Source organism: Carassius carassius, chromosome 9 (genome assembly GCF_963082965.1).
Source record: "Carassius carassius chromosome 9, fCarCar2.1, whole genome shotgun sequence".
Lineage (NCBI taxonomy): Eukaryota > Metazoa > Chordata > Actinopteri > Cypriniformes > Cyprinidae > Carassius > Carassius carassius.
In genome coordinates this window covers 32,539,484-32,553,822 of record NC_081763.1, presented here as the reverse complement: position 1 = coordinate 32,553,822, position 14,339 = coordinate 32,539,484, and the positions used below count along the sequence as shown (strand labels likewise).

Below are 14,339 nucleotides of genomic sequence, written 5' to 3'. Positions count from 1 at the left end.
GTGTGAAGATGCTTAAGTGCACTTTTAAAACTGAATGACAGAATTATAGAATATTTTTGTCACAGTGTCTGGGTTGTGTCCCTGGGTTTCCACTAAATGTCCCCCTTTCTCACGGTGTCTGTCACCTTATCACTTCCTGTTCCCTTATTTGGTCACCTTCCTCCTTGTTAGTAATTGATTGTTCCCCACCTGTCTCCTGTTCCCTCATTATCCTTCTGTGTATTTATACCCGGTCTGTCTGAGTCTGTGTTACGGAGTCCTTGTCTAATGTCTTGTCATTCCGTAGTCTTGATCCTGCCTTGTGTTTTGTCCGTTCTTGTTTATTTGGATTCTCTGGTTTTGACCCTGCCTGGACTGTTTACCCTTTTGGATTGCCCCTTAATAAATATCTTACCTACACTTGGATCTCTCCGTGTTTCTTGTAACACCGAACGTGACAGAAGACGGACTCCGTAACACAGACTCAGACAGTGAGGGAACAGGAGACAGGTGGGGAACAATCAATTACTAACAAGGAGGAAGGTGACCAAATAAGGGAACAGGAAGTGATAAGGTGACAGACACCGTGAGAAAGGGGGACATCTAGTGGAAACCCAGGGACACAACCCAGACACTGTGACAGTAACAAGAACGGACAAAACACAAGGCAGGATCAAGACTACGGAATGACAAGACATTAGACAAGGACTCCGTAACACAGACTCAGACAGACCGGGTATAAATACACAAAAGGAAAATGGGGGAACAGGAGACAGGTGGAGAACAATCAATTACTAACAAGGAGGAAGGTGACCAAATAAGGGAACAGGAAGTGATAAGGTGACAGACACCGTGAGAAAGGGGGACATCTAGTGGAAACCCAGGGACACAACCCAGACACTGTGACAATTTTATCTGTCCACTTCATCCACTTAATTCAGATTTACATATGGAAAACAAATACAGGCCAGGTACACATGGCACAGATTCATGAATAACAAGTGCATTTTAATGCAGGAGTGAATCCTCTCATTCTGTATATGCAACATGACTCACTCCTGAAACACGGAGCACATTCACACAGCAGCAGAATACAGTTATCAATCATGCATTTGAGTTCTTAATATGGTTACGTTCACACACTGTTATATACAGGAGTGACAAATGCATTTTATAGCCAAACAAACATTTCTGATCACAACAATGTTGTGATTACAGCTCTAAAATGTCTGGGTAAAAAGAAAAACTTTTCTTTTAACGACCACAATATATTTAATTTCTAAACAAAATACAGAATATTTGCAACAGTATTATTATTATTATTATTTTTTTTTTTTTCTGAAATGTTTGCTGTATTGTGGGCTGACCTGCAGCATTTGATGTAGATGGCCCTAGAGCTACTGCTGCTGAAAAACGAAGATGGACATGTTAATTTAAGCTAAATCTGTAATTACAATGTGGCGATCCTTGGTCGAGGTCAGGGTGTAACATAAACGACAAAAGAAACAATTATCATTCCCTTGTTTGTTTTTTATAGCATTGTTCTTCTGTGTTTACAAACAATATCTTGAAAGAGATAACAAAGAAAGCAGGAGAAAATTAAATCAAGAAATAACGGAAGCAAAACATTCAGGGGTGAGCTAATGCCAAAATAATAGACAACCAGGCTAAAAAAAACAAACATATAATAATATACCCTATCTCCTTGTCTATCCATAAACACAAGAACAGATGCTGGCCTCTTGGCCTACAAAAGGCCTCTACTTACCCCTTACAACTTCCCAAATAAATCTGAAGATACATACAGAATCAATAGAACAGTGATGTTATTAACATGAAAGGTCACAGGGTATCCAAAGGCTAACAGCACTCTGTTAAACCCCAAAGAAAAGAGTTCACAGAAACCACACTCTGTCACACTATATTTCCACCATTTAACACACAGCGCTACAACAGTCAATCAAAAACAAGCAGAGACTCCCAGAGGTTCCTTCCAGACGACTTCCAGAAGAACTAATATTCCAGGCCTCTTCGATGGTCCAATCAGCAACAGCCTCCTATTATATACACAACCAATCCAGAAGAAGAAATAGAAAATAACAGAAACAACAACAGAGCCAAAGAATAACAGCATTACCTCATAGACGTAACAGTTATTTAATTTTAGTCTAAATAACTCTAACCCAGAAAGCATGAAATAGCATTAGAAATTCCCTTTAACCTTTTACCCAGAAAATAGCACTGATATAACAATCACACATCTGTTAAATGTGTGATATATATATATATATACACACATACATACATACACACACACACACACACACACTTTTAAAACAGCAGGGAGTTAATAAAACCACTAAATGAAAAAATAAATAAATAAATAACTATGAATTGCTACAGAAAAATGAAAACTATTTGATGAATATAAAAGATGAAAGCAGGAAGATCCAGACCTACAGGTGTAACGTTTACTGACTATTCAATGGTAAGATCCTGAGAGGGGAAAAACTATCAAAGGATGGGAAGAGCATGTCAGTGAAGGTGGTTGTGAATGTGTGTAGATGTGTGTTAGTTACAGGATCAGAGAATGACACTGTTCCTCTGTCATAGTCCAGATACACTCTCACACGCTCAAGATATCGTTTAATATTAAAACCAGACCGTTCATAAAGTTCATACTGATCATACTGCACACTCCAGACATCAGTGTTATAGAAATCCCGTCCCTTCCTCTGGTTTGATGCTGTAGTTACTCCAATACTCCAGCACAGACTCTCTTTAACCTCCACATCCCAGCAGTGTGTCCCTGAGTTAAACCCCTCTGAACCCAAAACACAGTAACAATCATCAAATCTCTCTGGATTATCAGGAAGAGGTTGTTTGTTCACGCTCCATCTCACACTGGTCAGATCATCAGACAGAACGAGACGTGGATGAGCCGTGTTTGGATCCAGAATCACAGGAGCTGATGAAACACAATCAACAGCTGCTTTTATTCTGATGTTCATATAATGATCAAGAGTGAACCTAACACATATTATGAATAATGACACTCACCCTATTGATCAAACACAGACGTCTTTAAATCTTTAAATCGTCCCCCTTGCATCATTTCCAATGTGTGTGTGTGTGTGTGTGTGTGTGTAAGAGCTCAGATCTTCTCCAGACTCACTGTTTTGGACGATGTCCTGCATCTTCTTCCAGACTCTGAAGGGCAGGTTTCCCAAGTATCGTGGCACATGAATCAGAGCTCCAGAAGGAGTCTGTGGATCCGGCTGTGCTGAGATCTGGACTCTGGAAGAACATTCAGGATCAGAACTGAAGTGGCTTTGGATCAGAAGCAGAGACAGCAGCAGATCACTCACCTTTCCATCGAGACTGGAAACTTCTGCAGAACAGACACACCATTTATCATCAACAACTCAATCAATCAATCAATCAATCAATCAATGATCTGAAATCAGACCTTCAGAAAGCAGACGTCACTGTCTTTCATCATCTCCTCCATGTCTTTGATTGACTGTGAAAGAGCTGAGATGTGTGAGTTGATCTCCTTCAGCTTCTCCTTCATCATCTGTTTCTTCTGCTCCTCTTCCTCTCTCAGTGCAGTGATTGTAGCTTCTTCTTCTTCTCTGAGAAACTGATGAAGCTTCTCAAACTGCTGTTTAATCTGCTGCTCTGTTTGATTAGTTTGAGACTGAAATCAAACACATTCACTTAAATTATCTCAAAGATGCAACTTCTACTGGAGCAGCAGAAAGATTGATTGGGAAAATGTGGAATAGTTACCTTGATTATCCAATATAATTTGAAATAATACAATAACTAATCTTGAATAATGCAATTGTATAATTATATTATTTATCTGAAATAATACAATAATTAATCTAATAAATATAAACTGCATATCAACTGAACTTTCAGTCAATAAAATATTTTAATGGCACATAAAGGTTAACTTAATCGTTAATGCATGCAACCTTGTCTGAATGAAAATGTGTATTCTGCATATAAACAGACCGAACAGTGCTACCCAGTAGTGATGTTCGATCCTTGAACAAATCATTATTTTGTGTCAGATCTCATGAAGTAACCGGTCGAGCCGGTTCACAAATCAATCTGATGATGCTTTATTTATAGGCTATGATTATTGTGCATACAGATTATAATTGTACTAGTTGAACTAAAACAATATAGCCTACGTAGACATGCAGAACATATCCTGTAACGTGTGCTACAGTATATATGCAACAGATACTTTCTGCTCCACTCTTTCATCTTGTTTAGACACTGTTTGCCCCTTATCTTCCAGGCCAGCCCATAACACCCCTTCTGCCCCTTGGTTATCTTATGTTCTAAGCGAACACCGTTCTAAGCTTAGAGCTGCTGAAAGGGTGTGGCGCAAATCCAAAAATACTACTGACCTTAATGTGTATCGGTCACTCCTATCTTCCTTCTCTGCTAATGTCTCCACTGCTAAAATGACATACTACCATAACAAAATTAACAATTTATCTAACAATTTATCTAGCATGCTTTTTAAAACATTTTCCTCACTTCTTTGTCCTCCTCCTCTCCCTCCTGCTTCATTTCTAAAAGCTGACGACTTGCCACATTTTTCATTAATAAAATTTAACACATCAGTGCACAATTTTTCATACAACAATCAGTCAAGCTCAATATCACCAGCAAACATACACTCATTTACATCCTTCTCTTCACTCTCTGAGGCAGAAGTCTCAAAACTCATCCTTTCTAATCACCCTACTACTTGCCTGCTTGATCCTATTCCATCTCATCTCCTTCAAGCCATTTCTCCTGCAGTTGAACCTGCACTCACTCACATCATCAACACATCCCTCCCCACTGGTGTTTTTCCCTCATCATTTAGACAGGCTCGTATAACTCCACTACTTAAGAAACCCACCCTCAACCCATCTCTTTAAGAGAACTACAGACCGGTTTCCCTTCTTCCTTTCATCGTAAAAACACATGAACGAGCTGTGTTCAACCAAGTTGCATTTCTCACACACAACAACCTCCTTGACAGCAACCCATCTGGCTTCAGAAGAGGACATTCAACTGAGACTGCCTTGCTCACAGTTGTCAAAGCTCTAAGACTGGCAAGAGAAGAATCCAAATCTTCAGTACTTATCCTGCTTGATCTGTCCGCTGCTTTTGACACGGTTAACCACCAGATCCAGAAAAGGCATCTCAGGAACCACACTTCAGTGGTTTGAGTCTTACCTATCAGATAGGACCTTCAAAGTATCTTGGAGAGGTGAGGTGTCCAAGTCACAACATCTAACTACTGGGGTGCCTCAGGGTCAGTTCTTGGACCACTTCTCTTCTCTGTCTACATGGCATCATTAGGTTCTGTCATTCAGAAACATGGCTTTTCATACCACTGCTATGCTGATGACACTCAACTCTACCTCTCATTCCATCCTGATGATCCGACGGTAGCTATTCGCATCTCAGCTTGTCTAACAGACATTTCTTCCTGGATGATGGACCATCACCTTCAACTCAACCTTGCCAAGACAGAACTGCTTGAGGTTCCATCAAACCCATCGTTTCATCACAATTTCACCATCAAGTTAGGCACATCAACCATAACTTCTTCAAAAACAGAAGCCTTGGAGTTATGATTGATGATCAGCTGACTTTCTCAGACCACATTGCTAAAACTGTCCGATCCTGCAGATTTGCTTTATTAAACATCAAGAAGATCAAGCCCTTTCTTTCGGAACATGCTGCACAACTCCTTGTTCAAGCTCTTGTTCTGTCCAGGCTGGACTATTGCAATGCTCTCTTGGCAGGTCTTCCTGTCACGGCAGGAATCCAATGAGGCACGGAGATAGAACCAATTGCAGGTAAGTCATTTATTAAAGGGTAATCCAAAGGGGTAAACAGTCCAGGCAGGGTCAAAACCAGAATATCAAACATAAACAAGACACGAAGACAAGGCAAAGCAAGGCAAAAAGCGACGGACATGAATAACTATAGGACATTAAACAAGGACTCCGTAACACAGACTCAGACAGACCGGGTATAAATACACAGAAGGATAATGAGGGAACAGGAGACAGGTGGGGAACAATCAATTACTAACAAGGAGGAAGGTGACCAAATAAGGGAACAGGAAGTGATAAGGTGACAGACACCGTGAGAAAGGGGGACATCTAGTGGAAACCCAGGGACACAACCCAGACACTGTGACAGTACCCCCCCTCTACGGAGCGGCTCCCAGACGCTCCACGACAGACACAAAACAGAGACCAGGAGGGAGGCGGACAGGTGGAGGCTCAGGGGGAGGGACGGAGGGCCAGAAAAAAAATCATGGGGAACAGATACCAGAAGTGTAGACACAAAACAGAGAGACCAGGAGGAAGGAGGACCGGAGGAGGTTCAGGGGGAGGGACGGAGGGCCAGGCTCACAGAGAGGAACAGGGACAGGAGTGAACACAAAAACAAAAAACAACATGAAGCCCCTCCAGGGCGGGGCAGAAGACCACCACGTCCGTGTGGTGGAGACTGGAGTCCCCCAGGGCGGAGCAGAGGACCACCACAACCGTGTGGTCAGGGCGGAAGCCTCCCAGGGCGGAGCAGAAGACCACCACGACCGTGTGGTCAGGACGGAAGCCCCCCAGGGCGGAGCAGAAGACAACCACAACCGTGTGGTCAGGACGGAAGCCCCCCAGGGCGGAGCAGAAGACCACCACGTCCTTGTGGACGAAGCCAGAGTCCTCCAGGGTGGAGCGGAAGACCCCCACAACCGTGTGGTCAGGGCGGAAGGCCCCCAGGGCGGAGCAGAAGACCACCACAGCCATGTGGTCAGGACCAGAGCCCCCCAAGGCGGAGCAGACCTCCGTGCGGCTGGATCAACGGGACAACGAAACTCTGGTAATCCCCTGGTGTCCTTACTGGACTCCAGAAGATTGGTGCTGGCCTGACACTGCTCATGAAGATCACTGGTGACTTGTATTTGCTCATGAAGATCAATGGTGACTTGCCTTTGTTCAAGAAGATCAGAGGTGACTTGCCTTTGTTCATGAAGATCAGAGGTGACTTGCCTTTGTTCATGAAGATCAGAGGTGACTTGACTCAGTCCATGAAGATCAGAGGTGACTTGACTCAGTCCTTGAAGATCAGAGGTGACTTGACTCAGTCCTTGAAGATCACCGGTGACTTGACTCAGTCCTTGAAGATCACCGGTGACTTGACTCAGTCCTTGAAGATCACCGGTGACTTGACTCAGTCCTTGAAGATCACCGGTGACTTGACTCAGTCCTTGAAGATCACCGGTGACTTGACTCAGTCCTTGAAGATCACCGGTGACTTGACTCAGTCCTTGAAGATCACCGGTGACTTGACTTGACTCTGAAAGGTCAACGGTGACCAGCCTAGTCTCTGGAGGATCCGCGGTGACCAGCCCTGACTCGGGAGGATCAGCGGTGACTAGCCCTGACTCGGGAGGATCAGCGGTGACTAGCCCTGACTCGGGAGGATCAGCGGTGACTAGCCCTGACTCGGGAGGATCAGCGGTGACTAGCCCTGACTCGGGAGGATCAGCGGTGACTAGCCCTGACTCGGGAGGATCAGCGGTGACTAGCCCTGACTCGGGAGGATCAGCGGTGACTAGCCCTGACTCGGGAGGATCAGCGGTGACTAGCCCTGACTCGGGAGGATCAGCGGTGACTAGCCCTGACTCGGGAGGATCAGCGGTGACTAGCCCTGACTCGGGAGGATCAGCGGTGACTAGCCCTGACTCTGGAGGATCAGCGGTGACTAGCCCTGACTCGGGAGAGTTCACTGGCACCTGACTCGACTCTGGAGAGTTCACTGGCACCTGACTCGACTCTGGAGAGTTCACTGGCACCTGACTCGACTCTGGAGAGTTCACTGGCACCTGACTCGACTCTGGAGAGTTCACTGGCACCTGACTCGACTCTGGAGAGTTCACTGGCACCTGACTCGACTCTGGAGAGTTCACTGGCACCTGACTCGACTCTGGAGAGTTCACTGGCACCTGACTCGACTCTGGAGAGTTCACTGGCACCTGACTCGACTCTGGAGAGTCAACTGGAACCTGACTTGACTCTGGAGGGTAAACTGAGACTCTCATCCTGTGCAGCGGCGCTCGGCAAGCAGCCATCTTGGGCCATGACTCTGGACAGGCGGCCCTCTTGTACTGTGGTGCTGGGCTGGCGGCCATCTTGTACTGTGGCGCTGGACCGGTGGCCAATTTGGGCATTGGCGCTGGGCTAGCGGCCATCTTGTGCTGTGGCGCTGGACTGATGGCCATCTTGTGCTGTGGCGCTGGACTGATGGCCATCTTGGGCTGTGGCGCTGAACCGGTGGCCAATTTGGGCATTGGCGCTGGGCTGGCGGCCATCTTGTACTGCGGCGCTGGACCGGTGGCCAATCTGGGCATTGGCGCTGGGTTAGCGGCAATCTTGTGCTGTGGCGCTGGACTGACGGCCATCTTGTGCTGTGGCGCTAGGCTGATGGCCATCTTGGGCTGTGGCGCTGAACCGGTGGCCAATTTGGGCATTGGTGCTGGGTTGGCGGCCATCTTGTGCTGTGGCGCTTGGCTGGTAGCCATCCTGGGCAGTGGTGCTGGACTGGCGGCCATCTTGGGTTGTGGTGCTTGGCTGGTAGCCATCCTGGGCAGTGGTGCTGGACTGGCGGCCATCTTGTACTGTGGCGCTGGACCGGTTGCCATCCTGGGCAGTGGTGCTGGGCTGACGACCACCCCGCCGGAAGAGACAGAAGTGGCTGGGGCATCCCACCAAAGCCGATGCTGCAGGTAGCGCACAAATTCCCAGAATTCCAGTGTCTCTAACTGCGCCATCTTCTCCTGAGACACTGGATCATCCAGCCCGCCATTGAAATAGTCCTTGAGGGCCGCATCGTTGTAGCCCATGCCCTCGGCCAGGGACCAGAACACCTGAGCCAGGGCACCCACTTCATTGCCCTCTTGGCGGAGGGCGATCAACCAAAGGTACTTGGTTCGCTGCTCCGCCATCTTGGCTGGGGAACGGAAAAATGACATACCGCTGGTTCCTACTTTGACGGAGTCCTTCTGTCACGGCAGGGATCCAATGAGGCACGGAGATAGAACCAATTGCAGGTAAGTCATTTATTAAAGGGTAATCCAAAGGGGTAAACAGTCCAGGCAGGGTCAAAACCAGAATATCAAACATAAACAAGACACGAAGACAAGGCAAAGCAAGGCAAGAAGCGACGGACATGAATAACTATAGGACATTAAACAAGGACTCCGTAACACAGACTCAGACAGACCGGGTATAAATACACAGAAGGATAATGAGGGAACAGGAGACAGGTGGGGAACAATCAATTACTAACAAGGAGGAAGGTGACCAAATAAGGGAACAGGAAGTGATAAGGTGACAGACACCGTGAGAAAGGGGGACATCTAGTGGAAACCCAGGGACACAACCCAGACACTGTGACACTTCCAGCCAGTTCTATCAAACCTTTACAATTAATCCAGAACGAGGCAGCAAGATTAATTTTTAATGAGCCAAAAAGAATACACATCACACCTCTGTTTATCAATTTGCACTGGCTTCCAATAGCTGCTCGCATAAAATTCAAGGCATTGATGTTTGCCTACAAAACTACCACTGGCTCTGCACCCATTTACCTAAATTTGTTACTTCAGACTTATGTGCCTCTAGAATCTTGCATTCTGCAAGTGAACGTCGCTTGATTGTGCCATCCCAAAGAAGCACAAAATCACTTTTACGGACTTTTAAATTAAATGTTCCCTCCTGGTGGAATGACCTCCCCAACTCAATCCGAGCAGCTGAGTCCTTAGCCATCTTCAAGAATCGGCTGAAAACACATCTCTTCCATCTTTATTTGACCCTCTAACTTTAACACACACTATTCTAATTCTATTCTTAAAAAAATCTAATTACCTTTTGAATCTTTTTGTATTCTATTTTCTTTTCATATATTACGCAATTGTGTGTGTGTGTGTGTGTGTGTGTAAAGACCTCTAACACTAGCTTTGCTCTATTCTTTTTTATTCTATCTGTTTTCTTTTTATTTATTATATTATTTAAAAGCCCTTGCTACGTGTACTGTGTTAACCTAACTGAAACCTGTTATAGCACTAACATATCATTGCTCTTTTTGTTGTTTTTGATTGCTTCCACTGTCTTCATTTGTAAGTCGCTTTGGATAAAAATATGCCAACCTTTTAGGAAACTTATATAGCAAGCTACTACATCTGTCATATCCAGCAAGAATGAATTAAACTGTGATCACACCATTAACTTGAATGAAAGGTAATCTCCAATTTGCATACAATTTGCATGTTTAATTTATTTAAAGGGGTCAAATGATGCTTTTTTTGTAAAGATCATTATTTTGTGTATTTGATGTAACAGAATATGTAGACATGGGTTAATGTTAATAAAACACATTATTTTTTAAATACTGTACATTATTGTAGGTCCTCTATGCCCGCCTCCCTCAAATGCATCGTTTTCTACAAAGTCCCTCCTTTTGACAAGTGCAGTCTGCTCTGATTGGCCAACTGGCCCAGTCCATTGTGATTGGCTGAACACCGCAAGCACTCGTTGGAAATATAATGCCCCTTTCCATAATCACAAGCTTCTTCTTTCAAAATAGATGTAAAGACAGCTAATAATATCCTTAATTTTACCATCAGTTCAAGCCCGAAAGAGGAACAGAGTCTGCTTTGCTGTTCTGTTGAAAGTAATCTCAAAGATTCTTAAATGCATCTACTTTCTGAAGACCAAATAAAGTGCTTTTGCTTTCACCTAGAAACACACAGCATCTCCCTGACATGACTGCTTCAACACTAACTGTGTTACTGAAACCACTGTGCCTTTCTTTGTGTGAACATTTGGGTGGCGTTATTTCCACATAGTGATGTAGACATGTGGGAGTGTGTTTAAACGAGGCATTTTAGGGGGGCATAGCAGAGTCTTGACTTAGATAAAGAATATCTTTTTGGATTTGACACTTTAGTCTTTGCAACTTTACAGATCTTCTTTATGCACCAAGAGCTGGTTACATCATTTGACCCCTCTAACATGACAATGAGTTGTTAGAAAAGAAATGTATAGTGATGTTGCTTGAAACGGTGAATCAGCTTTTTGAATCGGTTCACTGAACCAATCTGTCCGAAAAAAAAAATAATAATAATAATTTTCGGTTTGCCGAAATTAATTGGATTTTGCATCATTACTAGCCAGTGGCATTGCCACCTGTTTTTAAGTCCTGCCCACTACTAAAGCAACTGTCTGGCAGGCTAGAGCAGGGATCCTCAAATCTGGACCTTGAGAGATCCACTTTCCTGCAGAGTTTAGCTCTAACCCTAATCAAACACGCCTGAGCACGCCAATCAATGCCAATCAATGTCTCTGGGATCATTAGAAAATCCAGGGCAAGATTTGAGGAACCCTGGGCTAGTTCTCCGTTTCACATGACCGGTTACAGTTCTTTGCACTGAGGTAAAGCAGAATTAATTTATCGATAGGAGTTAAGTCATTACTAAACATGAGGGGAACATATCAAACCAATTCACGTTTTGCAAATTTGCTACATTTAATATTTCTACCCAACAGTTGTATGTGTGTGTCACACGAAGTTCCGTTCTTCTCATCAATGTAATGTAAATTATGTTAGAAGAATCTGATTTCACCTTGATGTGTTGAACTGTTTTCCCAAATGCTTCTTGCATTGTTTCTCTGTGTTTAAGTGTCTCTTGTAAAACCTTAAGCGCTGTATTGAGCTCCTCCTGGAATTTTAAATGAAAGACACAAAACATCAGCGATTTCTGTAATATGTTCATGTATATAATGCATGAGCTTAACCAAGTGTTTATTATCATATGCAAATTCATCTTACCTTACAAGTTGGAACAGCTTCCCCGATGGGTCTGAATGTGTGATTGATGTGTTTCTCTGAGTCTCTGCACACTAAACACACCGGCTGTTTGTCCTCCAGACAGAAGAGTTTGAGTTTCTCACCGTGTAAACTGCAGAGCTCCTCAGACTCTGATGAACACTTCTCTTTCTTCTCCTTCAGGAGCGTCTCACACAAGTTTTTTAAAACACGATTACATGGAGGATCATCTCTTGAGGATCTTCTCCTGCAGACAGGACACTCCTGGGTTTCTTTAGTTCTCCAGAACTGTTGGAGACACTCTTTACAGACACTGTGACTACATGATAAAACAACAGGATCCTTGAAGATTTCAATACACACGGGACAAGAAAAATCATCTGCAGACAGTGAATCCATTTTCTCTCTTTGAGCTCCAGCGATCTAAACTTTACTTTCACTTTCTGAATGACGTCTTCAAGAATGAAAAACACAAAGACATGCTGTCTGTTTAGAAATAAACTTCCTTAAAATCCTCCTTTAACATGTTCCTCTTGATTCTCTACTGATTGCTGAATCTTTTTTTTTTTTTTTTTAAGAAAACAAAATCAGTACGATATAAAGGATAAACAACACGTCAGTCTTTTCCCGGTTAGTGATGTAAGTGGGTGGATCAGTTTCTGAACAAATTTGTCTAGGTTTGCAACAGGTTTGACAGGAACATCAGGATCTTTAGGCTTCTATTCTATTCACTATCATTAATGTGCATTTAAACTCTCAAACATAATGCAAACCAAAAACAAAAGAACAATGAGAGAACACATGCTTTTGTTGACCCTGGAACGACATTTTACTCAAAAAATGTAGTCTTGACCATATCCCTACACCTAAACCTAACCTTAACCATGAGTGATCCTTAAAATCAGAGGAAATGATAGATAAATGACACTGATGTACAAGCACCAAACAGTGATTGTAAGTGTAAACTTCACAAAATCTATAAACTGGTTCTTCAAATCTGATTGGTTAATCACAATGTTGTTCCAGGGTCAACAAAGATGTTGTCCCTGGAACATGTCTCACTTGGTAAAATCAGGTTCTGCAGAACACATTAACAAAAAGACTAAAGCCACAAGTGTTTTTATTTTATTTGTTGGTGTGTTTGAAGCTGACAGAGCTTCTCCAGAGTCTGTTATTATACAATATTTGTCTAAATGATTTCTTCACTTGCTGAAGTTCCAGTAATAAACACACCTCTGTTTCGATGGTTGTCAGAGTGTGACACTGTCACACAAGGGACATGTTTTAACCGTTCTATTTATTACATTCATGTATTATAGAGTTTTAATTGGTTTTCATGTTTCTTATGTCCATTTTATGCCTCTTAACCATTTCAGTGTGTGTGTGTGTCTTTAAGCGCTGTATGGTTGGCCTGTCTGGTGATCAGTCACCTGACAGGAAGCAGAAACACTATAAGAAGAGCAGCTTCCACTCACACCTGGACTGTGGAGTTTCTTTTATTGGACTCACCTTCTGGACACTTGCAGGATTTCACACAGATTGGATTATAAATACACTGCTGGACACTCACATTGGGACTCAACAACACACAGGGATTCTTGGTCTGTTTTTAGGGTGTGGACAATTAATGTATTCTTTTAACAGACAGGAGCAGTGGGCAGCCGTTTATGCTGCGGCACCCGGGGAGCAGTCGGGGGCTCGATGCCTTGCTCAAGGGCACCTAAGTCGTGGTATTGCCAGCCCGAGATTCAAACCCACAACCCTAGGGTTAGGAGTCTAACCACTAGGCCACGACTTCCCCCATACAACATATAACCTGATGACATCTTTCAGAAACAAGTTGAAAATTTTTCATGAAACTATGATTGATTAAATGTAATTTAAAAATAATTAATACTATTAAATATGAATTGTATGCATAGCTTGTGTTATAAACACCCTTGACTTATTAACCCTCTCAGAGGTTTGGGCCAAACCTGGCTAAACTGGTTTAGTCCTTACATTGAGCTTTTAACATGTTCTTTACATATGAAAAAAAAAAGATATTTGTTTTACCTTACAAGTTGGAACAACTTCCACGATGGGTCTGAATGTGTGATTGATGTGTTTCTCTGAGTCTCTGCACACTAAACACACCGGCTGTTTGTCCTCCAGACAGAAGAGTTTGAGTTTCTCACTGTATAAACTGCAGAGCTCCTCAGACTCTGATGAATGCCTCTCTTTTTCTCTCTTTCAATAGCAACGCTGATGACTGACACACAGAGCTCGTTCACATAGCAGCAGAATAAAGTGATCAGTCCTGTACTTGAGTTCTTAATATTATGTTCACACAATGTTATTTAAGGGATTAACAACTGCTTTTTATAACCAAACAAACACCTGTTTTGAGGACTGCATTTTTACAAAACCCGCACTGTGTGAACTAAGCATCGGCCGCTATGAGA

General features: G+C 43.4%; 1 protein-coding gene across 1 annotated transcript; it reads right to left on the bottom strand.

Moving 5' to 3' along the window:
* Window positions 1-2,321: 2,321 nt before the first annotated feature.
* On the bottom strand, window positions 2,322-12,519 carry LOC132149646 (nuclear factor 7, brain-like). The gene is made up of 6 exons (XM_059559040.1): window positions 11,899-12,519; window positions 11,693-11,788; window positions 3,449-3,679; window positions 3,348-3,370; window positions 3,155-3,276; window positions 2,322-2,947 (listed from the first exon to the last, which is right to left on the bottom strand). The coding sequence occupies exons 1-6, from the start codon at window positions 12,292-12,294 to the stop codon at window positions 2,451-2,453; spliced, it is 1,365 nt and encodes a 454-aa protein (XP_059415023.1). The 5' UTR covers window positions 12,295-12,519; the 3' UTR covers window positions 2,322-2,450.
* Between the last annotated feature and the right edge of the window lie 1,820 nt (window positions 12,520-14,339).

What these genes read in the sequence shown, in the direction of transcription:
- LOC132149646 (XM_059559040.1), bottom strand. Translation starts at nt 12,294, where the DNA reads ATGGATTCACTGTCTGCAGATGATTTTTCTTGTCCCGTGTGTATTGAA. An exon ending in AAACAGTTCAACACATCAAG is followed by an intron (nt 3,680 to 11,692) that starts GTGAAATCAGAT and finishes GTTTGATTTCAG; the next exon opens with TCTCAAACTAATCAAACAGA. An exon ending in GTGACGTCTGCTTTCTGAAG is followed by an intron (nt 3,371 to 3,448) that starts GTCTGATTTCAG and finishes TCTGTTCTGCAG; the next exon opens with AAGTTTCCAGTCTCGATGGA.